The 26,094-nt window shown below is 34.9% G+C and overlaps 2 protein-coding genes across 4 annotated transcripts in view; one reads left to right on the top strand and one right to left on the bottom strand.

Annotated features, from left to right (window-relative positions):
- Window positions 1-26,094, top strand: part of LOC140439130 (dynein regulatory complex subunit 2) — a 50,648-nt gene that overhangs the window by 16,453 nt on the left and 8,101 nt on the right. Inside the window, exons 1-3 of one of the 3 annotated variants that reach the window (XM_072528838.1) lie at window positions 2,300-2,381; window positions 6,462-6,575; window positions 6,653-7,012. In XM_072528838.1, the coding sequence (XP_072384939.1) occupies window positions 6,558-6,575; window positions 6,653-7,012 (378 nt within the window). In that variant the 5' untranslated portion in view covers window positions 2,300-2,381; window positions 6,462-6,557. Of the gene's footprint in view, window positions 1-2,299; window positions 2,382-2,414; window positions 2,511-6,461; window positions 6,576-6,652; window positions 7,013-26,094 lie in introns of those variants that run through there. The other 2 variants (XM_072528837.1, XM_072528836.1) reach the window with 2 other exon arrangements.
- Window positions 17,255-24,499, bottom strand: Obp59a (Odorant-binding protein 59a). The gene is made up of 5 exons (XM_072528843.1): window positions 24,320-24,499; window positions 20,523-20,691; window positions 19,822-19,976; window positions 18,675-18,801; window positions 17,255-17,445 (listed from the first exon to the last, which is right to left on the bottom strand). Exons 1-5 carry the CDS (start codon window positions 24,368-24,370, stop codon window positions 17,339-17,341), a joined length of 609 nt encoding a protein of 202 aa, XP_072384944.1. The 5' UTR covers window positions 24,371-24,499; the 3' UTR covers window positions 17,255-17,338.

Below are 26,094 nucleotides of genomic sequence, written 5' to 3'. Positions count from 1 at the left end.
TAAAGAAACCTTCCAATAACTTTTTTTATTTCAGATTAAAACTAACTTGTTTTGTACGATTTTTATTTCCAAAAGCGTTAATGAGCCTTATCGTTTAAAAACACATTTTGTTATTGTTCATTTACATTAATTATTATATAACATCACGCGGGTTATTTGCAGATTATTGATTATTATTAAAAGTGATGATATTTGCATATATTATTAACTTTAACAAATAAAACTGTACAAAGTAACTGTAATCAAGTTTAATATAAACACATAAAGCCAATAAAAAAAATAAACAAAAACGGGTACTGCAAACAAAAAAAGCAAAATATAAGCAAAGAAGTGTCTTCGTAAAAAAAGATGTTTCCTTAACTATCTTAAAGATCATGTGATAATGGATAAAAATATTTGCCAAAACAAAATTCAGGACCAATTAGCAAAAGAACCTTCTAATAAATGACCAAAGGATTCAACAGAATCGTTGAGAAAAAAAGAATGCCTACATAAATGATAATTTAGATTTAAAGAATATTTAATAAACCCTTCTTCTGAATATTTCAATGGATAATAGACAGTTCCTTTGTATATTATCAGTCTTTGTATTATCAAATATTATGTATATACAAAAAATATACGCAATCTTCAGCTTTAGTCCAGTCGTGAGATTTGACAGCAGAGATTTTAATTTGAAACATTTTTTTCTATGGCGGCGTACAGATTCTTGGTAAATTGATTTTCTCCACTTTACCCCCGCTTTTGGCATACGTTGACGACATAGACATAATGGGCAGTAGCACCAATAAAACAAAAGAAATGCTTGTGGAAATAGGAAAGGTAGCATAAAAGTAGGGCCAAACATGAATGAAGAGAAGACTAAACGTAGAACATCAAGCGTGGGGCAGGTAGAGACAGAATAAGATAGAATATAATATGGACAAATTTCAACCATAGCTAACGACAAGGTTTGAGCAGAGAAATACGGGTTCATATACAAAAAGGTAACAGAGGTTTCTGTGCCCTACATCATCATTGGTGTTACAGCCCTATAAAAGAGCCTCGACCTTCCCAAGTCTATTACGCCAGTCAGTTCTATCCATTGCCAACTGTTGCCAGTTTGCTGCGCCTATTTGTCTACCATCCTCATCTACACCATCCCTCCATCTGAGTTTTGGTCTACCCCTTTTTCTACTTCCCACAGGTTGTGACATAAGGATTCTTCTAGGAGGGTTGTTCTGCTGTGATCTTGCCAGATGTCCTGCCCATCTTAGTCTTCCCATTTTTATAAAGGATACTACGTCTTTTTTTCCGTCTAAAATAGTATCTGGAAAGTGTAAATAAATAAATAAATTGTGTAAAAATAATAAATCTCTTCTTCCTATGGTGCCGATTCGTCCCGAATATTGGCGACTAACATGGCTCTTCTTATTTTGCTGGTAGCTATTCGGAATGGTCTGGTTGTAGACTTGTTAAACCATTTTTCTCAGGTTCTGGATCCAAGAAAGGTTGTATGAAGGGAATATACAGTTATATTGGATGACCCAAAAATAACTTGTGCAAAAATTTTGCAAAGGTACTCCTTCTCCCCTATTTCTGCTGTTTGATAACTTACCTGAGTAAATAAATAAATCAACATTATCATCATCAGCTCCCAGTTTGTCTGTACCTATTCTAATCCAGTATCCTTCTACTCTTTTTAAATTGTCGCTCTAACGTGTGAGCGATCCATCTCTGCTTCTTTGGCCTGAGAGACCATAGACATCTTTGAATCCAGGAACACTTTTATTTTAATGTCGAAATCAGTTATACTATGTATTTTACTTTTGATTGCTGCCAGTTCTTTTTGTTTTGTTATTTTGTTGTTGTAATTCTTATATGATCCTTGGTGCGAATTATAAGCGTAGCTCTCTTTTTTTTCTTTGAGCGACCTCTACTTTTGTTCTCTGCTAGTTTAAGAGTTTCGTCACCATAAGTTATTATCGTCAATGTGCATTGATCGTTTTTAGCTGAAACGTATGTAGTTTTGAAAGACATCCCTCAACCTTTCAAATGCGCTCAACTGCAAGCCATATATTTTGGTAAACGTGGAAGGTAGAGAAATACCTTCAGATATAAATATAGCATATAAACAATCCTTGAGAACATGTAGACTACAAACAATTTAGAGTAGTTACATTTTGATTAAATGTTATTTATAATTGATTAAATAAAAGATAAGAGTACTTGTATTTGTTTTGAAAATATGTTTATTTGTTTAATAATAATCTTTTGGCTTATTCTACAATATTTGCCTAGATAAAATATATAGGTTTTGGAAAGTTTAAAGTATTTCTTAATTATTTTTGTACAAAAAATAAATATATAAACAAACAGCACGAGTTTAAGGGGGGAATAGGGTAATTAATTTTTTATTCGATAGTATAACTCTTCAAGAATATCCAGTTAAAATTTCAGAGTGATTGGAGCAAAATTTATGAAGTTATATTTTATAAGGCAGTTAGGAGTGAGTGAGTTGAGTGAGTTAGGTGAGTGATTCGCGTGAGTGAGTGAGTGAGGTGAGTGAGAAGTAAGTGAGTGAGGTGAGTGAGTGAGTGGAGGTGAGTGAGTGAGGTGGGTGAGTGAGATGAGCGACTGAGGTTAACAATACTTCGACGTTAAGATCTATGGAAACTCATAATCTAACAAAATCTTTTTGGTTTTTTTTGTCACTAGATAATTCAGTTATAAGTTACGATGAACACCGCAAAGTAACTTTTTTTTCATCTTGAAAAATTAGCTGTCATTTCCTTAATTTTTAATATTTTTTTACCAAAATTTACTACTACACTATACAATTACTAATGTTATAAATAAATTTATATTAAACCATTTAAAACAAAAAATTCTAAAAATATGTTTAAAATATTGAAAATAAACTTTATCCCCCCTTAAGACAAACCTCTTGTAGATAGAAAACCTTCTTCTTCTACTATACAGTATGCCAATTATCAATGTGCCTCCAATGTATTATTCGTCCAACATTTTCGCGATCGCCTTCTTACTGGGGAATGATCTCTCGCTGTTTTTATTATTCTGTTCTCTATCAGTCTGTCTATATGGTTGTTTTATTCCATTCTTCTTTTGAAGAAACGACTCTAAAGAGTTGGTTTGATCTGTAACAATACCGTATTCTTGAGGTTTTCAGCCAAGATATTCATCTTCTCCCCATATTAGTTCCTTTTGTACTTCAGATCATGAGCTACAAAATGTCGTATTTTTCTCCATGCAATACGTGTCCAAGGTCCTACAGTTTTCTTTATGTTATTGTCTGTTCAACCTATTTTTCTTTCTTCACTATTTCTTAATTTCAACACTTTTACATTCATCATAACATGATCCAGCAATGAGATCTTCAGAATTATTCTACATGTCCACGTCTCTCTCGCTCTCTTCCATGGCGTTACAGCCCAAGTCATGTCATGGCTTCTCCCGGGATCCGCATCCGAATGTCTCTTTCCTCTTCCCGTTATCCACTCCCAATATCTCTTTAACATTGATTCTCACTTCGTCTATTAACTTCTTCATTGGTCTTCCTATTGGCCGACGTCCCACCATAGTTCCACTAAGCGTTCCACTAGGTATTCTGTTACTATTCATTCTTATAAAGTGACCTGTTCAGCTTAATCTTTGTATTTTTGGATAATTTGCTATGTGTGCAATAGTAGACCATACTAATCTGAACTCTTTCCCGTTTTTTCTAGTCTTGTTAGTATTTTTTGTTATTCTTTTGTGACCAAAGCCGTTTTTTGTGTTTTTTTTTGAAGGCTGTCTGAAATATATAAAATCTAAATAAAAAATTAGTAAATCTAGACTTTATTATATATTTGCTAATGTTTGCTATTTGTGTCTTCTGTGGTTCTATCTATGGTACACATCATACTTTAATATCTCTCTAAGGATCCAGTTTGAGTGGTCTTTTAACTCAACAAATTTTATTCTGGCTTTTTCCTTTTTCATGTCTAGTACCCTTTACACTCTAGATCTCTGAATAGTAACCGTTCAGCGACGTATCTGGGCACGTTTGTAGCTTCTCTAAGGAAGTTGTTGAGTGCTGCTTGAATCTTCTTTTTGTTGCTGCGACTTGTGTGTTAGAGCAACAAAATGGATGAGAATGAGGACAAGAGGGGTAGGTCATGTGGTAAAATCAGAGGAAGAGGAGTGTTAAAGACAGTGTTTTTTGAGAGACTAGACGGTAGAAGATCAGTAGGCCGTCCCAGAAAAAGATAGACGGATGATGTTGAAGCCGATTTATCTAGGGTTGGGCTATAACCATGGGAAATGATAGCCCAAAATCGTAGAAAATAGAAAGAGCTATAGTGAATGCAGCAAAGACTTACCTCGAGTTGTAAAGGCACTCAAGAAGAAGATGTGTGTGTTCCCATGCAAGAAATGCATATGTAATTATTGGTAGTATAATGCTGTTTATGGGTTTTAATTTTATTTTCATAGCTAATTTGCTTCTTCTTCCTGTGAGTCTCCTCTTATTGCGCCTTTAGGCCTTAGTCCATTGTGAATCCTAGGTATGTAGCTTCAATTTGCCAGTCCATGGGTCTTCTCTTTTTAAAGATAACCGCTTGTGTCTTTTCTGGATTTATTGCTATTTTCCATTGGATACTCCATTCTTCTATCATATCCAGTGCCTTCTGTAGATTTCTTACAACCATACCCAGGTTCCTATGTTTTGGCGCGATTGCAGTGTTGTCTGCATAAAGGTTTTGCACAATGATTAGTGTTTCGGGTGTTCCACTACGTCTGCTGTATATGCTATACATGAGGGGTGATAAGACTGTCCCTGTGGTACTCCAGCTCAGCTATAGAACTGGTCCTATCTGGTCCCTGAATCTCTAGTCGCTTAGCACGAGGAGATGAGTTTCATCATGTCCCCGCTGTATCTATAATCTCTCATTTTATATGTCAGTCGTTCATGTCATGCTCTGTCGAAGACTTTGAGCTCTGAATTCGAATTGTGCTTCTTGGATTAACCCTAGCCTGTCCGTCTCTGATTGGAGTCTGGATTGAATGACTCGCTCTAATATCTTACTCATTGCTTGAAGTAAGTACGAGTCGACTCGGTAGAATAGGACACTGTAAGCGTAACATTTAGTCAATAGTATTTTTAGGGCGTGAAGTTAGGACATCTACTGAACACCGTACTTAAGCGTACCATAAAAGTCCTAACCAACAAAATTAATAAAATAAGATAATAATAATAATATCAGATAAACAACAAGGATACAGGTCCAAAAGATCCTGCGTAGACGCCGTATTTGTACTAAGACAAATCACAGAAAAGGCCATTGAGTACAATAAACCAGCATATCTATGTTTTATAGACCTGACAAAGGCTTTCGATCGCATCCAAGTCGAAAACGTCTTACACCTACTGTACAAAAGAAACATATCAATCAATATTATACAAACCATCGAAAGCATCTACTTCCATAATCGAATACAGGCAAAGATAAATGAAAGTAACACAGTGTATACCAGTACAAAGCAGAATCATTCAACCCACTTCTCTTTAATATAATAATGGACGAAATAATACAAGCAGTACGTAAATGTGATGGTTACAGAATGTAGATTAACACACATCTTTAATACAACAGCCAAGAAATACAATATGATAATATCAGCAGAAAAAACCAAATGTATGACAACATCTAAATACCCACTACGATGTAAAATCGAAATTGATGGGAAAATAATAAAGCAGGAAGCAAGGTTTAGATATCTGGGAATAGGAAAGAAGAAGTACGACAACAAAGCTTAAAAGCAAGTAAAGCGGCGGGATCTCTTAATGACACAATCTGGAAGAACAAACCCCTAAGACAAGACACAAATACAAGAATCTATAAAGCAGCAATTAGACCTATATTAACATACACGGCGGAGACAAGACTTGACACATCTAAAACGAGACGACTACTAGAAACAACAGAGATAAAAATACTTCGACGAATATCAGGAAAAAGTCTGTTGGATAGGGAGAAAAGCGAAAACATAAGAAGAGCATGCAATATAGAAGACATAAATGGATGGGTGACAAAACGGAAACACGAGTGGAATGAACACATTAGTAGAATGGCAGAGGATAGGATAGTACGAATAGCACGAGATATGTCACGAAATGGACGAAGAAGTATTGGCAGACCAAGAAAAAGATGGTGTAATAATTTAAACAATTTAGGAGGCTAATATTAAAGAAGAAACAGGCTTTAAAGCCTACAGACAAGAAGGAAGAAGAAGTTAAAACATTATTTCTTAATTTTAACTTTTACTTCGGCAATATAGTCATTATTTTCTGTTATTAGTTTACAAAAAAATGTTTTAAAAGTTATATATAATAAGAAATATTTTAAAATATTTTTGGAGTTTTCTAATTTTAATTTTTTGTCATAGTCATTTGGTTTTCTAATTAGAAATTTTATTTTCAGAAAAAAGTAAAAAAGGAAGAGGCATTTTCAAGGCTAAATCTTGCGAAAATTAATCAAAATTGGCACCAGATATTAAGAAGAGCAAAATGCCAAGAAATGAAAGACAACGTTGAGGTAAACACACTTTATAAAGAAACTAGTGAAACTCAATGAGATTAAATATCAATCAAATCTTGTAAATATATTTTTAGCATTTAAGGAAATGGATAGAAAGAGTGGTGCGATATAAAAACCAGACAATCTCAAGACTTGTCAAAGAGCTGGACGAAGCCGAAGATGACTATTTAACCAACTATACGTCTCATTCAAATCACATCGATAACATCTTAGAGAAACAGCACAATTACGTAGATAAATTGAATAATCAGTATCAGGACGACTTAAATGAACTACTGAGATGCGCCGACAAAGAACAAAGTAATATTTTAAGTAATGCAGATGAAGAACGAATGTACTTACAAACAATTCTGTATCGACAAGAATTAAATGAGAAGGCTATGAAAAAGGAGGCGGATCTTTATATGCAAAAGTACTATGAAGATAAACAAGAGGTAAGCAAAAAACATTCACTATATCTTTATTAATTCCGTAATCTTCGAGAGCAACTACTTTGGTAATAAAATAAGGTAAAATTGTTGGCATTGCATTATTTTCTCGAAATCTATGAACGATACTTTTTCTGTTTTTGTTTTATATTAAATAGGCAATTTTCAAGTGGCCAGAATAAGTGTTTAAAAGAAACTATCGAATCAAACACATATTAAACGAGAAGTGACACAAGACTGTATACTCCCACCTCTTCTCGTCAGTCGGTATTTAGAAGGAATATAATAATATATAAACGTGGTCCTCTCCCACCTTTTTCCATCTCATTTCATGAAGTGCTAATATACCTAGTTGATATTTTCTTATCGACTGGGATAATTTTTGCATTTTTCCCACCACTATAGTGTATTTTTATGTATGAGAGAGTAATAAAACAATAAATTATGTATGCAAATCCCTAAACTGTTGATACGGGTGACTCAATGAAAAACAGATATTTGTCAACAAGTGTACAGAAGTATATAGGAAAACAATTTTAAATTGAGTATGACCACCAGGTATAAAGGTTGAAGCAGAATAGAATACAATAGTTGTGAGGGTTACTAATCCCTAAATAAGGTTGCCAGTGTCGGAGTGATGGAGGTTAACAGGTACTAATGAATTTGCAAGAAATGTAAGATGTTTATTTTATTGGTTATATATAACCAATAAAAGTTTAATAAGTACCTACCTATTTGGAAAATAAAGTTTAATTCTTTAGATAAAATAAAACGTTTTATTTTATCTGAAATGAGTGCATTCCACGAAGTAAGGGTTTCAACAATCAAACATTTAATTCTTTAATTCCAGGAATCTACGACAGTAATTGACTAGATAATTACCTTCTAAACTTATTCCACAGAAAATGTGATAGTGGGTTTTTCCATTTTGTATATAGGAAGGTCCAAGTGGCGTATTCAAAATTCTTAACAGTTCACTAAAAGTAGGTACTTCAGTTGCAAGGTGCAGTTTATTGTGTATACTAGTGTTATGGAAAATTTGGAAGTGCCGTGTAAACGCCGAAAAATTGGTCCTCTAACAGTTAATGAAAAAACATTAATATTTAATTGTTTTAAATCATTTACAGACAAACGTTTATGTGAAAGTGTTGATGAGACCGTTGAGTTAGTTAGCAGTACACTTGGTGTTGGGAAATCTACGATTTACAGAGTTATTAAAGAAGAGAAATGTGGTAGTTTTCAAATGCCACGTAATGCTCCAGGGAAACCAAAATTTCAAATAGAATATCATTTTAAAGAAGGACTTCGACGGAAAGTGCATGAATTCTTCTTTAGACAAGAATTTCCAACATTGGATAAAGTTCTTGTCTCAGTTCGAGATGATAAGGATTACCCAGAAATGAGTCAAAGTACGTTATGGAAAGATCGAGAAACCTTCGCAATGGTTATCGCCAACGTCGGATAATTGAAAACGCAGAAGATATAGCAAAAAAACTACAAAAGGCCGAAGCTAAAGAGAAGATACAGAATCTGACGGGAACAAGGTCAAAACAAGCATAATAGAGACAGCTAAGGTTTGATGCAGAATTCAAAGCCAAAAACATAGAGAAGAAACAAGCTTGGATTATGGTGGAACAGTAGGTCGACCAAATCTGGGGTAGGTATTCTGTCGTATTAGTCTTTCTCCTGCTATGTCAGGTTCTCATCTTTGGGGTACAGAGGGTCAGAATATACGTTTAACTCGTTTCTTACATCTTTATTGATGACACCATATTTACAACTTATAGTTAATGATTTATATAGTACATAATTGAAGATATTACGTGATTTACTTGGATCCGCATGGTAATATCATTAACTGGGCGTAACTAAGATTACATCTGTTTAATTACAAAGTACCGATCGACTAAACTACATTGCGATTTGTGATAGTTGGGGTCAGTGTGACCCCACATTCCTGATAGCAGTTATTTTTTTTACCAGACAGCGTGTAACAATAATAGCTGGTTTGTGGCGTCCTGGCTGGACGTATTCTAAAACCAACGGATCCGGATATTGAGGAGATGTTGAGTAAATCACACAACAACCTGTAAAGGATAAAAGGAGATAGAGAACAAGAAAACAAAGAAAAATCCAAGAAAAAATGATGCTCCGCGAAAAACGGATTAGAACAGCTCATTTAATGAGCGGCTTATACTCCTGCCCGGGAGTGAGAGGCCTGTATATATAAATATAAACTTATTCCATCAGAAGAAGAACAATGTGACTTAAAACCTTAGGACAACGTTATCGAAAATTAGATTTATTTATTTATTCATTATTTAGAAGTGCTGTGAAATGATCGATAACGGCTATGGAACATACTATATTATTTATCTGTGGCTATGGAATTAGAAGCAAAATTTACTAGGTCTATGTCAAAAAATTCCTACTCGCACTATCAACTACCGAGAAATAATAAATTTGGGAAAATTTTAAAAATAGTAATTTATGGGTTTTTATAAATTTTCAATTAACTCAAACAATCATGTATTTATAATCATTTATTATTACAAAATTTATGACAAATGATGCAAATGCACGAGAATAATAAACATACGTATGGCGAACGTGACCTTACTAGAATATTCCTTATACAAATTTTTCTTATCTTAATGCATTTACGTGACATTTTAAGTATTTTTAGCAAATTAGAAAAAAAAAAAAAACTGTAACTACGTCTCAAATATTTGTAGATATTTCAGTAGTTTGTATTTATTATTATTTATTTACCTTTTTATGTAATTTATAATATTAAATGCTTTTTTGTGCATTATTTAATTATTTTAGTGTCAAGTACATTTAATTTGATTGAATTTTTTTCATTATTTGCTCTTTGTTTCGTTATCCTATTTCTCCACCTTAAACATTCTTTGGTATAGCCATTTAAAGGTGCTTCTGTTTTAGATATAACTGCAGCTAAGTAGTAATAGGTTCAAAATAATCCAGATTTAATCCATGAAGCCTTCACTCCCTGAAAGAGAAAATTCACTGATCCCAATCTCAGATAACTTCTTCTTCAAGTGCCATCTTCGTTCCGAAGGTTGGCGATCATCAGGGCTATACGTATTTTCGAAACTGCTGACCGAAACAATTCGTTGCTGCTACAGCTATACCATTCCCGTAGATTCTTTAGCCAGGAGTTTCGTCTTCTTCCTATGGACCTTTTTCCTGCTATTTTCCCTTGCATAATTATTCGAAGCAGTTCATATCTTTCGCCTCTTGTAATGTGTCCCAAGTATTGCAGTTTTCGTTTTTTGATCGTAAATATGACTTCCTTTTCTTTATTCATTCTTCTCAAGACCTCGACATTTGTGACTCTCTCGGTCCATGATATTCTCAGGATTCTGCGATACATCCACAGTTCAAATGCCTCTAATTTTTTGGTATCAATCTTTTTCAACGTCCATGACTCCATTCCGTAGAACAGCACAGAAAGTACGTAACATCTCATCAGGCGAAGTTTCATTTCAAGGCTCAAATCTCTTCCGCAGAACACTCTCTTCATTTTAGTGAATATGGATCTGGCTTTTTCTATTCTTATTTTGATTTCTGCTGAGCTATCGTTGTCTTCATTTATAAAAGTGCCTAAATATTTGTATTTGCTAACTCGATCGATAATTTCATTGTGTAAATATAAATTTTGAACATTTTGAGTTGATTTCGATATTACCATAAATTTAGTTTTCTTTATGTTCAAAGATAGTCCATATTCTTCGCTGCAGTCTGCTATCTTATTCACCAATGTCTGTAGCTCTTCAAGTGTTTCTGCGATCAGAACGGTGTCGTCGGCAAATCTCAGATTGTTTAATCTAACACCATTTATTTTAATACCTACGGATTGCTCAGAGAGTGTTCTATTCATTACGTCTTCGGAATAGAGATTAAACAGGGTTGGCGACAGTATACACCCTTGTCTCACACCTCGCTTTATTTCAATTTCTTCAGTGGTATTATTCTCTACTCTCACTACTGCTTTCTGATTGTAGTACATATTTGCTATTAGTCGGATGCTATTACTCAGATAACTATAGTACCAAAATAATTAGGTTCTGGGGGACTCTTCAGAAAGATACCAGTAGTAACGAGGATAATAGGTTCAATATGTGGCAATTTTTTCGTTGTATTTAACATGCAAATTGGGGTTGTGAGGTATCTATTAAAAAAAGCTTCTTAAAATATATGTACAATAAATCAATTTTTATTGATCACCAGTAGCAGGTTTCAGTCCACTGCTGAACATAGGCCTCCCGTAAATAGTTCAATTGCTTCCGGTCTTGAATACCTTGAACCTAATTGTGCTGGATGCGATTGATGCCCTCCGACCATCTTGTTGGAGAACGTCCTCGATTACGATAAGCATCGTGTCTAGGTTTCCATTCTAAAATTTACTTGCTCAACTTTCATCCCTGACTCTGGAAACATGACCTGCACAGCTACTTTTTAGCATTGTAATTCTATTAACTGCACCCATAACACCAGTTTTTCTCGAAAATATTTGATTGGAAACTCTTTCTCTCTCTGAGGGATGTATTCAACATTGACCTTTCATTTCTTTCAGTCCACTTGTATTTAATTTAATAATTTTTTGGTAATCGTTAGTGTTTTGGTTCCATACGTAAGAATGGATAGCATACATTAATCAAAGTTCTTTCTTTTTAAGCACATAACGATCTCTGGTCTAAAGACTTCCCCCAGTTTTCCGTAAGCTGTTCATGCTACTCCTATTTTCTTGTTTAACTCTATTGTTTTGTTCCTAATTTAATCTCGTGGCACAGATATTTACAGATATCATCATCATACTGGCTTTACAACCCCGCATGAGTCCTAGTTTTCTTAAGAATTTCTCTCCAGTCGTCCCCATCCATCGCCTTCCCCCGCCAAGCACGTATTCCCATATTTCTCTTCATCGATGTAATCAAGGAATCTTGTTCTGGGTCTTCCTCTTCTTCTCTTACCAATGGATCTATCAAGGAGCGTTTTTCTAGCTGGATCATTTTGTTCCATTCGCATTACATGCCCTATCCACCTCAGATGTCCTATCTTCCACCACTTCATTTTCATTCACTGCTCCATAGACTCGCCTTAGTACTTTTCTTTCGAAACATCCTACCATGTTTTTATTACTTTTAGATCACTTGAGAAAGGCACTCTGGCCAAAACAGCTATAATAATAATAAACAAAAGTTTTCAGTGTTTTATTGTTAGATAAAATGAATTTCCATCAAGTAACGGTCGAATCCATCACTTTATTACTTTTTGTTAGAGTCCAGGTCTCTGAACCATATGTTAGGAATGGGCGTTTTATTTTTGTATTCCTCGACATAATTGTGGATTTAATGAGGAAATTAAGCCCAACATAGCATCTGTTGACCATGCAAATTCTGCGGTTTATCTCTGCGGTAGTATTATTTTCAGTGATAAGGAGTGCTCCCAGATATATAAATTCGTTCACTGCTTCGATGACGTCGTTTTCTATAACAAGTAGTTAAAGAATTTGTGGTTGAGTGCTTATTTTCATATGCTTCGTTTTGGTGGTGTTTATTATTAATCCCATTTTTGTAGTTGATTCTTTTAATGCTACATATGCCTTTCGTACAGCGTTTTCCGTTCTACCAACAATATTGATATAATCAGCATAGGCAAGGATTTGCACGGACTTATTATATATTGAATCAGTGATTGTGATTTGTGACATACTTATTACTTTTTCCAGAGCCAGATTGAACAGTATACAGAAGAGAGGGTCTACCTGGTACAGCCCGTTATTTGTTTTAAAAGGTTCAGACAGTTCCCCCTGAATTCGTACTCTACATTCAACTTTTTTAAGAGTTAGTTGTGTCAAATTTACCAACTGATTTGTTACTTCTAGCTCTTTGTCGTAGGCTGCTTTATAGTATATAAATATGTGATGAGTACCAATGCCATATTGCAGTATTTTTTCCAATATTTGACACAGTACTGTGAAAAATCTTTTAAACGCTGCATAGATTCCTCTGTGGTTAAAGCATTCAAAGATATCTCCTTTTTGTGAATGGTACAAAGTATTCCAATACTGATAGGTAAACATCTGTTTAATTTTCGTGCCATACATTGAAATGTTTTTGGCCAGTACAAGTTGTGTTTATTTAACTTTAAGGTCAACTCGCGCACAAGAGCTTTGAAGGTCTTTAAGAAGTTGGCATGTTTGATCTACCCAGTATGCAATAAGAATTATGTCGTCTGCAAACTTCAATTTTCCAGAAACTCCCCATTTATGTTGACTTCAATATTTTCCCAATTATTGTGTCTCATAGCACTCTGCAAAAGGCGGTGAATAATTTAGGAGATATGGCGTTTCTTTATTCAGTGTGTACTATAAATAGTATACAATTGTATACAATGAGTGTACTAGTCCTTGAATGATTGAAACAGTAGCGCACCTAGAATTTGCCTCTGAGGGGGGGGGGAGGGTTTGCTTGGTCACCCAAATTTTTTTATGATCTTAACTCCATTTTGAGTCCTTAAAATGTGTGAGTAACACTGTCGGAATAGGGTCCTGGGAAAGGGGGGGTTTAACTCCCAATACTCCCCCTGGGTGCACCACTGGATTAAAAAGTTTTGAATGAACCACCAATATACAAATGGATATGTTGATGTGGCAGGTAGACGATGCGTGGGTATTCCTCTTCATTTAATGTGTGATTAAGTTGCAAAAGTTTTTTGGAACCCATTTTTTGGGAGGATCAGTCTCTTTTGTTTATGTTATCTTCAGACAGTTTTTCCTATCTCTAGTTACGCTGCCATTCTCTTACTCCTGCGTTTGTTAAGTCTTCTTCCACTTTTTACAGCCACTTTGATCTTGGTCTTCCCCTTTTTTTCTTCCTCCTGGATTGCATCTTATCATCTACGACTTCAGTTATCTAGTTCTACATTGTTTTATTTTGTCACGATTTTGCCTTTGAAGATGTAGAAATATGGATCTAATTCTTAATTACACTGTAAAATAATATGTTTATATTTTCTCATAAAGAAAAAAATTGAGTACCTATTGTTATTATTATTTTATCAGTAAATACTTTACCACTGCAATTTAAAAACAAAACAATTTGTAATTTTCTTCTATTTTAGCACTAATAATTGTAGATATATTTCTTATATAATAATTTGCTATTAACTTTCTCAGCATATCGTATGTTAAAGTTTTTATTCATAATCCAAAATAGTTACAAAATCCTGAAACATGCTGTAGTTAATCAAATGGTGTAATCGTAGTGTAGTATATGCAACCAGTAATATACGCGCGTTTATGAGAATATAAGTAAATTATTCAGATACCTAATAAATCACCTATGTCAAAAGTTTGAACAATTTGTTACTGCTTCGTTATAAATTAAGTAAATCATTTTAAAACTGCGTATACCTATTATAAATTCGGTAGAAGCTATTTTTTTAAATGTAGGTGTAGGGGAAATGTGCCTATGATGGACCCCTTAAGGAAAAAGCTCCCTAATAATTTTAATTATTTGCTTAGCAGGCTTTAAATATGACCACATAACGTCTTGTTATTTGTATATTATGCAAATGTTTCAAATTTTGATAAAAATTAGGATGACAAAAGTTATTAATAGTTTACTAAAATCCTGTTAAGGGTCCATCATGGGCATATATGCGCTCATGATGGACCCTTTGATACGCCCATGATGGACCCGTTGCATTTTGTAAAAAATACCAAATTATTTTATTAAACCAAAAGATATTCTAAACGATAAATAATATTACAAATAGGTATTTTTAAGAAAAAAGTTACATGCACAATTCACACACAAATTGTTTACGTCCAGGATTTACATCTGCACATTTATTGTGACACCAATTCTTACACACTTGACAACGAATCCATTTTTCTTTAGATCGTAAATACGAAAATAGTTCGTTACAGTAAATGCAAGCTGCATCGTCCGAGTCGTCTTCTTCAAAAGAAGATTCACAATCGTCTTCAGAACTGTTTGTAGTTGAAACACGAACTTGCCTTTTTACTTTTCTTGCGTCTTTTTTTCTTTTTCTGCAATTTTTTGTTTTATGTCATCAATTTCTGGCGTTGAATTTAAATATTCTGTTTTACCCCGTTTTCTACCTCTTTTCTGAGTTACTCCAGCTAGAGGAGGAGGACAAACATCTTCGACCGAGATGTTTAGGACTGACGATGATGTTGATTTCTGATCAGTGATTTTCGATAAACCTTCAATCAAAGAAACATTTTGGTTCCGATGTTCCGGTAGTGAGTTCTCGTCAGAACATCCTGGTAGTGGGTTTTGTTCATAATTTTCTCTATCTGTTGTTATAAACGGCAAAAATTGCCAATCCTCGAAGGCATCTGGATTGAACGGTTCTATTCCTGTCTTTTTAAATGCATTTATTGCAATTGATGGAAGAGCACTTTTTAAATGTGCTTTATTAAATATACTGGCTACTTTAAATTGGGTAACTGTTTTACCTGGAGTCTGTCGCAGCCATAATTGAATTTCTTGGCCGTAGTAAGTTTGAAGTGGTCTAAAAAATCCTACGTCCAAGGGTTGAACGTGATGAGAGCAGTGAGCAGGAAAACAAAACATAATAATACCGTTTTCTTTTGCAAACTGGAGAGCTTCAAAACTTTTATGAATAATGAATACCATGACCATCGAGTAACAACAAAACTTGGTTGGTTTTAGAAGCCTTTGAATACCTTAACAAAATGTTGCAGCCAGAGACAGAACATGTCGGAAGTCATCCATCCTTTTTCTTGAGCGAAGGCTACACTTCCAGTGGGTGCATCGATCATAAGTTCGTCTTTCTTCCTCTGTCGAGGAAAAATCAAAGCAGGAGGAACATATGTTCCAATTGCATTCATTGCACATACGACCGTAATATGTAGACCGCGTTCTGCACTACTTAAAGCACCAACTTGTTTGCGACCTTTACTAGCATAAATCTTCTGCGATCTGTTTTGCACAGTTGTCAAACCGGACTCGTCCATGTTATAAATGTTTTCCGCTGGAAATTGAAACTCGTCTAATATATGTGCTAATGCTGTAAAATAGGCACATATATTTGGTTTATTAAAAGCTTGAGCCCTTGCCAACGAAGTATTTTCTGGAGTTCGTAATGATAATCGAGGATTTAGCTTTAAAAAGCCTCTGACCCATTTCCAGCCTGCCATCTTGCTTTCCTTATTAAAACTGTGGCTAATATTCAGCTACTTCGTATACAAGTTTTCGTAAATCTTTACTGGTTAGGTCAAAAAAAGAGCTTCCATGGTGATAATATGGTCAGCAATTTCCTTTTCAATAGCAGTGGAAAATATTGGTCTTCGTCCTTCCAAATCACATTTGGTACTTCCTTGCTGCTTATTAAAGTTTTTGCTGCCAGCTTAAACCCCATAGTTTTTTCTTGTATGCTTTTTAAGCTTGCTGCATATTACTCTCATTCCACTGTTGCCTTTTATGAGGATCCATCCCTGTAAAATGTATTATGTTAATCATTAAGTAGCAACTTATTTCCTTTTTCCTATGATGGACCCCTAGTCCGTCATAGGTAACGACAAAGGGGTCCATCATAAGCAAATAGACAAGACAGTAAATTTAATTCTGTTATTTTGTTTTGACCATTCTAACCTAAAACAAAGTATAGTATTTGACAAAGAAAGTGTAGTCATTTTATACAAAACAAAAGAAACACTTAGCTTAACGTATGTTACCAGTAAAATATTACTTACCAAAAAATTTTATTAGATCAGCAACGCCAAATTTTAATTTTATTTCACAAATTTACTGTTATAACCGCCACGGGTCTGAAACTTTGCAAATACTAAACTACAAACTTCGTGCGCAAGCGGCAACCAGCGATGTGCATGTAACCGCGCCATATTTAAAATTACAGCACGGGGTCCATCATAGGCAGGGGTCCAACATAGGCACACTTCCCCTACCTACATTTAAAAAACACAAACAATTTTAGAAATTTCAACAAGCGCAGCGCCTTTATCAAAAGTTGAACTGTCAAAACGTTTTTCTATGAACCTGTGTTCTGATCGTTTTTTAAAATCGTTTTATATTCTTCTACCTGGCGATTCTTAGCAGACCCTGAACAGTCAAGTATATGTAATAAAATTATGAAATCCTTTTGATGTTTTCAGCCAGAGTAAGGCATCTTTTAAGAAATTAGACAAACCGTATCATTTTAAATAACTTGTAGATGCGAACTTAAATTTTTATTTAAAACAATAACATAAATTATATACATATCAGCCTATTATAAAACCCATTTAAAGTGCTAAAACGGCAAACCACCAGCGGGCCAGTCAGCGCAATTTTCTTTACCTTTTTCTACCAAACATTTGACCAATTTCGATGAAAAAGAACAGCTATCCATTTTATTGTCTATAATTAAAAATAGATCATGTTAACATAAATAATAAAACAATTATTTCAACAAAAAATTACATTGTTTAAAAATTCGCAAGGATAAATATGAAAGGGAAATAGAAAGTTTACGAATAAATTGAGGACAGGGTGATGCGATTTCGTCAGAATTTTTTAATTTGGTCGTTGAAGTACTTATAAGAAAAATAGGTATTAAAGAAACGGTTATACATAAATGAACAAAAATCATTAAGTATGTCCATAATATTGCTTCGATAGCCAAATATACGGGAACATTGGAAGAATCGGCATTAGTATTAAAGACAATTTATTGTTTTTTGCCAGGTTGATGAGGAGATCTTTGCAGTTTCTATCTGATGACCTGTAAAGATGGATTGTGGCGAAATTAGAGGGCTAAAATAATACGAGGCGATAGTCAAAGTAGTTAAAGCCTGTAGACTACTATGGTTTGAGAAGGTGCATAGAAAGAATAAAGAAGACCATGAACAATATTTACTAAATGAACACCAGCCGTGAATTGGCATAAAGAAAGTCCCAAAATAAGAGAAAGGAGTAAGTTATAAACGATGTAATATATATGGGAATCAATAGATAGACGGAGAAAGTAAATCATAGAAAAAGATAGAAACGTATTATAAAGAACGATAAAAAGCATACCAGACGGTCAAAAGCAGGAGGTGGACAATATGGTATGATTCACCATGGTAATAGGAACCCAATTATACGGTCATGGAGTGTGCACATTAAACCAGGATTGTATAGCTTATCTATTCGTTCTCAGACCCCATTTAGCGAAGAAAAAGTGCTCTTCCAACATGACAACGGACCGATATATACCTCCACCGTTACCATGGCAAAATTGGTCGCATTGGATTAAGAACTGTTGTCCTCTCCGCCATAGTTTCCAGATTTGGCCCCGTGTGACTTCTTTTTATTTCCAAACTTAAAAAAAGGAACTCGCTTGGCAGTAATTTAAGTTGAAATAGGAAGTCATCGCTGCCATGGAAGCCTACTTTGCAGACCTCGAGGAAACGTATTTTTCAGACGGGTTAAAGAAGTTAGAGCATAACTGGGTCAAGGGTACGGAGCTAAAAATAGACTATGTTAAGCAATAAATTGCCACTTTACCAACATTTTCGTTTTTCTTTTGTAAGATAAGTACTTATCGGACAGCCCTAGTATGTCATTCTCTTTTGACACTTTTAGAGCCTGTGGGCTATACTTACCTTCGTTTAGTTCCTGGTAGCATTGATCTACCGTATCCTGGAAAAAATTGCGCAATTCTCGAGATGTTGCTGTTTTCAAAAGTGCTTCGAGAAGTTTAGAATGGTCTGGTATACCCTTGTTGTCCACCTGAAAATAAAAGTACAGTATCAAATTACAAATATACAGTAATTAAAAATCTCAAGGAATACTTGTTCTCTAAAAATCAAGGTATGCCCTGTAAATTAATCTGTCAATTGGACTGTTTTATAAAGGCAAAAGTGACAGTGCCTCAAATTTATACAATTAATTGCTTCAAATAGTAAAGAAATAATTTTTCAAATATTCTGTAGATAGTCTGTATTTACTTGAAAATTTTACTAAAACAAGATTATTAAACGCAACGGTAGTGATGAAGCGTTAGCATTTCAAACATGTTCAAATGGTAAGTGTTGTGAATATGATTCAGGGTAGTCTTTCAGAAGCTGTTGTTCTACGTCATTGTGACGTATCACGGAGCGTGATTACGCGATTGTGGCATCGATATGAACAATTTATAATACCACTGAAAGACATGGAGGTCATCAACGTGCAACTACTCCTCTATAGGATCGATATGTGGTAGGATAAGCTCTTCTAAATGTGCATATTATAAGTGCACCTGAACTCTATGGGGTCTTAGAATATACCCACAACATTACCGTGTGTGACCAAATTTTGAAGAATAGATTAGATGAAACTGACCTGTACGCCAGACGTCCATTGGGGATTCCCGTGTTACGTCATGAAAATTGTGGACTCAGATTAAGTTAGGCACAATAACATGTGTACTGGGGCTTACAAGAATGGAGTTCTATGTTACTTACATATGATGCTAGGATTTGTCTCTACCCTGATTCAAAAAAGTAAAATTTTTGAAAGGACCTGGACCACAAGAGAGATTCAGGCATGTACAGGGTATTCGTCGATATAGTAGTCTACAAGTTATGATATGGGCTGCATTAATTATTCATCGTCCTACAGTTTATATAGATCACGATGGAAGAAAGATAGCCAGGATTATAATTGAAGATCGATGTTCCTGGCTGATCAGAGAGATGTATATATAGATCAATCTGAAGTCTGAAAATACATTATGGTATATGTTAATGAATAAAAAATATATTTTACCAGATCCATATTAGTAAAAACACACTGAACAATGCAAGCTTCGTTTGTGTCTCCATTAACTGGTTCCTCAGTTGTGTTACTATCTGTATTAGTTCCTGATTTACCCATTTTATCGGCAGCTCTTTTTGTTTTAGCGCTTGTACTGGAGTTGGAACCTTAAATCATGAAAATATATTAATATAAAGATGTTCCCAATGATAGAACGTTCTCAAAATTCATTTTAATTTAAAATAAGACAAACTTGTTTTGTTTAAGCAGAATTTAATCAAACAATACAAAAACATAACACTGCTTTTTAATTTTCAAAGAGTATCATTTATTTTCTGTCTCAAATGAGAAATTTTAAACTATTTTATTGTGTAAAATACTTATTGCTGCTTTTTCTACCTACTAAATTCCCGTTAGGCTTATTAAATCTGATTTATACTATAGTAAAGAAATACTATGTTTTACTCTTTTGTAGTTGCACAAAGTTGTAATTGAATTCATGATATTTTTTAATTAAATGATTGCCATATGTTAATTAAGAAAAAAATAGTTTTAATAAAAGACAAATAGTTACTTTAATTGAAAATTTTATTCTGAACACAAGTTAGTACCAAGCCGAAACATCTAATAAATATAATTTCTGACCCAGTTATTTGATAAAAGCCGACACAGATTACTGAATATTTAGTATTATTAATATTGCTTTTGCTTACCGTTCATGCTGTTCGTCATGGAATGGCTATCTTCTTCAGACGAACCCTCTTCCGATTCATCGTTCATTGCCATTTTCCAGAAATGCTCAGTTTCGTTACCGTTTAAACATTGACTTAGTGCTTGTCGAACGTTCTCTCCGTTTTTATTTCCAAATTCGCATTTAAGAGCCTACAGAATAACATTTTTTAATACAGCAAAAGAAGAAAGCGAATATTGCAAATTGAATTAATGTGTATTCTAAGTAAAAGAAAAAACAAGCAAGGAGCTTTAGAGAAAAATTAAAATTAGAGATAATAAAGGAAATATTTAATCCCATTTTTATAAGCAAGACACCAAAAGAAAGGAAAGGCACTAAAATTAGACCTAGGAAACCTAGAAAAGGCAACTATCTTATTAGAGGAAGGATCAATTATGAAAAGATGGAAAGAATACTTTTATAAAACTTATCATGCAGTAAAAATAAACTAGATGACAATGAAGACCTTTTTTCGTCTTTATAGAGGGGGGTCTGGAATTTTCAAAAGACTCAGATCTCAGTCCAGGACGCCGCCTGACTGACCTTAGTGCAGGACTCGTTCTTCGTACTCTCTCCTCTATCATCCAGCGATCCGGAGGCGGAATGGTCGCTGTAAGGTCGGCATCACTTCCGAAGCACTACCTTTATTTATCTACAGACTGTCAACAAAAAGGCTCCCTGTACCTTTTTTTTTTGTGTTTGATCGGTACTCTTCCTCGATCTCCTCGATGACCCCAGGGTTGATCCCTGCTCTCGTTAACCTTCTTCTTATTGCTATACATTTATTTTTCAGTACCTCGATATTTGCATCCCACCAGTATGTCATCCTGTTAACATCTCGGTCACCTATCCTGCTTCCTTCCATCGCTTCTTTATTGACTATCACCAGGTTTTTCACCATCCATGATTGTCCCTGCATCATGCTCACTCTCCATTTAATCAGCTCCAAGTATACTTTTCATCCATTCCTATCGCCGCATCCGACCCCCTACGTTTCGAAGAAACGTAGGCTTCAGACCTGTTTTAAGTACCATCAGGTGCAGAGTACCCACAAAGTCAGTCAGTATCCTGCCGCGAGTGTCGGTGGTGGGAGATTCCCACACCGCTGCTTTTGCGTTAAAATCTCCCAGCACTCATACTCACCCACTGTCACGTTTGGAGAAATATCACAGCAGCATATTTCTTATTTTAGATTCGTATAGCAGCCCTCTCAGTCGTATCCACAAACCATCCTCTTCTTCTCACCGCTGTTGGATGTGGCTCCGTCGTTAGCAACACATCGATATTCAAAAAAAATTTTTATAATGTTACAGATTCGCTCTTTGCCAGCTGCTTCCTCTGTGGCCTTTTGGGTTTCCTCTTCCGTTGTATTGGGTGGGATTTTCTGTACCAGGCTTCTTCTCTCCACGATGCCCCCTTTTGCTACCGCTCTCGACATGCATATATTATCAGAGAGGAGTTTCTTTACTTATTCCGCCATTTCCCGTCCTCCTTCCAGCTCCAGTGGTATTCCTTGGTTCCTAGTCTATCTGATCCTTTTTATATGGATGTCCTTTCTTCCTGTCAGTTTGTTTTTTACTGCTGTCATTAGATCCACAAAAGGTTTTTCTTTGCTTTTGCTAATGATTACCACTCCATTTTGTTTTTCTGGCTTGGTGTTGATGTGGGCCCACCTGCTTGTTATTTTTTATCTAGGAGCGGGATCGTCACATCCTTTTCTCTTGCAGTCAACTCCATAATTCTCCTTGATATCTCAACTGCCAGTGCTGCCGGCGTGTGGATTCCCACGTTTTCTCTTCCCAGCCTCCCTTACTTTCTTTCTTCCTTATTGTTTGGTATAAGTTTAGATCCATATTTCTCGTTGTGGATCCATGTTCCATCTTTATATGCAGACATCATGATTTTCATTCTTCCCAGGACAATAAAGACCTAAGTAGCAGAAAAGCACTAGTACAACGAGAACGAACAGAAATTAACATGAAGAAGAACTGAAATAATAAATTAAAAAATTAATAAGGAAAAAGATCCTAAATATGATAAAAAAGCTTATGAAATGTTGAAATATATGAAAGAAGATAAACGAAAATAATTCAAAGTATATAATACATTAAACCTTGATACGATTTATCTCTTTTTCACTCGTTTATACACTGTACGTTACATTTTCTTTTGATATTAAGACAAAGCTTAGCTTTAAGCTTAAAGTAAAGTTCGTGTAACCTTCTGGCTAAGGTCTAGTGTTAGGGTTTTCAGGTCGCGCAAGCGCCCCTAACATGACCTAACGACTACTTTCGTATCCGGGACCGACGGCTTTACGTGCCCTCCGAAGCACGGTGCCAGCTCAGTTAAATTAGAGATTTTTAAATTTTTGTCGGTGCCGGGATACGAACCCAGGCCCTCCAGCTTGTTAATCCAGTAACATAGCCACTGAGCTACGGCTGCCACGCCTTTAAGCTTTTTTTGGTCTGTCAGCGTAGTTCCTGTAATTCTTATCAGTATTTATACTTTTGTATATATCTGGCTATTTTTTATAAATGTTTTTGAATAGTAGGATTGATTTGTCAGTTTCTGATTCTTCCTGTATTTGACTGTGTTTTATATTTTTGCTAATTAATGCTGTTAGTTGTTTTATCATTACTGTTCCATATTATTTCAGCAGTTCATTTTGTATACCATTTTTATATGATTGTATTAACTTATTCGTTTGTTGTAATTTCTGGTGTTTCTGGTTCTACTGTCATTTGTTTTCACTCTGTATACAGCTGGTTTAGATAGTCAATACAATTTCTATGTGTTTCGGTTGTATTAATTACTTCACGTCCATTATTTCACTTCTTGTAAAGCGCCATATTTTGTCAACCATAAAAATCGGGCCCTATTTTATTTGAGAAATTTTTCCGTTCGATTTTCTTGCAAGTGTATGTTTTCCATTTCTCATTGTCTTATAATTGCCGTATGCTTGGTTTCGTTTGTTTTCGCTGACATGTATTTCAGGTCAGTTTTTTTTCTTTGCATGTTTAGGGCCTGCGTAGCGCAAGCGGTAGGATGCTTGCCTCGCAAGCCGGTGGTCCGGAGTTCGAATCCTACCGCCGGCAAGAACAACTAGACATTTTTAAAAATGTCTATAGGCCCCAGGTCGACTCAGCCTGAATAAAAATGAGTACCTTGGGTAAAACCAGGGGTAATAATAGACGGTTGAAGCGTAGCACTGGCTATGTTACCTTCCTTGTATACCGTAGGCCCTAGATATAGCAGACTACCCTGCTATACTCCCAAAGCCGCGACAGCGGTATAAAAACGGGAGACTATTATAATATATTGTTTAGTTAACTTCTGTATAGAACCAAAGAATCTTTCGCCATGGAAAATAATTTTATCTTTCTGTCGCCAGTGATTTCCTTAGCTGAATCTAAGAGGCTATAAAGCATGAAGGAAGATCATTATCCCTTATTAGCTGTTAGCGGTCACAGATAATCATCTTATTGTTGTACGATAAGATTTTCGAAATAATCCTTCTATAAAACATCTAGATCAGATTAAAATTGGGTAGGATTTGAAAGCAAGCATTCATTTAGAATACAACTGGATATTATACGAAAACAAATTTCGATAAGGTAGTAGCAAAGTATCATTACTGTATATTTTTTTCAAATGAGTATTTTAAATTACTATTAAAACTATAATTTTAATATTATTTTAAAACGTCTTTCTTTCAAAACTCTAACCTTATTTTCCATACTCAACTATATAGCACTAAATATTACACTATTTCTTATTTACCTCTAAAGATCCCACAACACATAACACTAAAAATACAACAAAATATTCCATGGTTGAACACAGTCAGAACAAGTGCAATGCAAACCACGAGAGCAGATATTTATTTTATAGTGAGAAGAAGCTCACTTATCGCTGATTTGTTTCAATAATAATAGGATCTATGCTAAATTAACACGATAAACAAACACTAACGAGATCGGGAACGAATAATGAACGCGAAACCAATTTGTCAATCAATTTCTTTCAGATACAATATTGATACTTCCGGTCATTATTCCATTAAACTTGTTAAATTAAGCTGTTTGTGTATATTGGTTAAAAATTTAAGGTCTTCTATTGTTGTTACATTTAATGTATTACAAAAACCCAATTAATTTATAATTAGAATTTCGATCAAAGGAAAATTAGTTGAACGAGAAATACTGAGAAATGGAATACCTACAAGAATTACACTACTATATGCGCTCAAAAATATGCAACACTGAAAGGCCCCTGGTCCGGAAGAGAAGCCTGTCGAACTGTTAAAGTTATTAAACGAAGACAATATAGGCACATGTGCTTATCAAACTTTTTAATAGGTTCTATGAAACAGGAGAAATACCGGATGTTTTTCCGTCTTCTATTCCCATTGTAATCCCTAAGACAAACAACGCTAACGAATGTAAAGAACAAAGAATAGTAAGTTTAATGAGCAATACACTGAAATTGTACTGAGTGGGAATTAGAGATGTAAGAAAAAACAAAATACGAATACAACAACTTGAGACTAACCACAAAACCGGCCAGTCTAGATAGTTTAATACGATATTAAAAATACTAAAGAGTAGCAAGGTAAACATTACAGGATTTATAAAAGATGATGCAGATCAAGTACTTGCAGAGGATAAGCAAATAATAATTTTAAAAACGACATAAGAATAAAAACAGTACCAGCAAGCTAAAACTGAAATGTTACCAACACTGGATGAAGTAAAGGCAGCACTATTGTCACTAAAGAATCGGAAAGCTCTAACAGAGGGAATAACAAAAATGGAAAGGAAGTATACTTCTATATCATCAACGATCGAATGGAGAAGTACGGCCCCCAGTGTCTGGCAGATTCGAAGACTCCGATTATTTTGTTATTTGTTTTTGATTTGATTTTTGTTATTTTGTATAATATTTAGCTCATAGAAAAGGCCCGCGAATTTAAAATTCCAATAATAATCTGTTTTCTAGACTACCAAAAGGCATTTGATTGTGTGAAGTGGGAAGTTCTCTGGACAGTTCTTCATGAGATGGGAGTTCCAGATCATTTGGCAATATTAATTAAAAACTTATACGAAGATAACTCAGTTAAAATAAGAATTGAAAACCACCAATCTGATACCTTCAAAACCAGCAGAGGTGTACTACAAGGGTGCATATTATCTCTAGACCTGTTCAATTTATATGGAGAATACATAATGACATAATGAGGAACGCACTCGATGGATGGAGAGGCGGCATCTCCATTGCAGGAAAAAAGATCTCAAACTTAAGATTCGCAGACGATACAACACTGATAGCAACATCTGAAGAGGAGATGTCGAGACTGATAAAGAGAGTAGAAACCGAAAGCAACAAGTGTGGGCTCAAGATTAATAATCAGAAAACAAAAATCATGATTGTGGACCACGCAAATATCCTCCAAACAACAGGCGCCCTAAATCAATTCGAGAAAGTAGACGAGTTCACGTATCTAGGATCTTCCTTAAGCAATGCAGCCTCCTCCCATACGGAAATTCGCAGAAGAA

This window comes from Diabrotica undecimpunctata, chromosome 4 (assembly GCF_040954645.1).
Source record: "Diabrotica undecimpunctata isolate CICGRU chromosome 4, icDiaUnde3, whole genome shotgun sequence".
Lineage (NCBI taxonomy): Eukaryota > Metazoa > Arthropoda > Insecta > Coleoptera > Chrysomelidae > Diabrotica > Diabrotica undecimpunctata.
The sequence above is the reverse complement of the archived record's forward strand: the minus strand, read 5'-3'. Positions and strand labels throughout refer to the sequence as shown.

Excerpts from the sequence above, each read along its gene's own strand:
- Obp59a (XM_072528843.1), bottom strand. The coding sequence starts at position 24,370 with ATGGAATATTTTGTTGTATTTTTAGTGTTATGTGTTGTGGGATCTTTA. Across the intron at positions 20,692-24,319 it reads GTGTTGTGGGATCTTTAGAG|GCTCTTAAATGCGAATTTGG; the intron begins GTAAATAAGAAA and ends GTTATTCTGTAG. Across the intron at positions 18,802-19,821 it reads TTTTTACTAATATGGATCTG|GTGGACAACAAGGGTATACC; the intron begins GTAAAATATATT and ends TTTTATTTTCAG.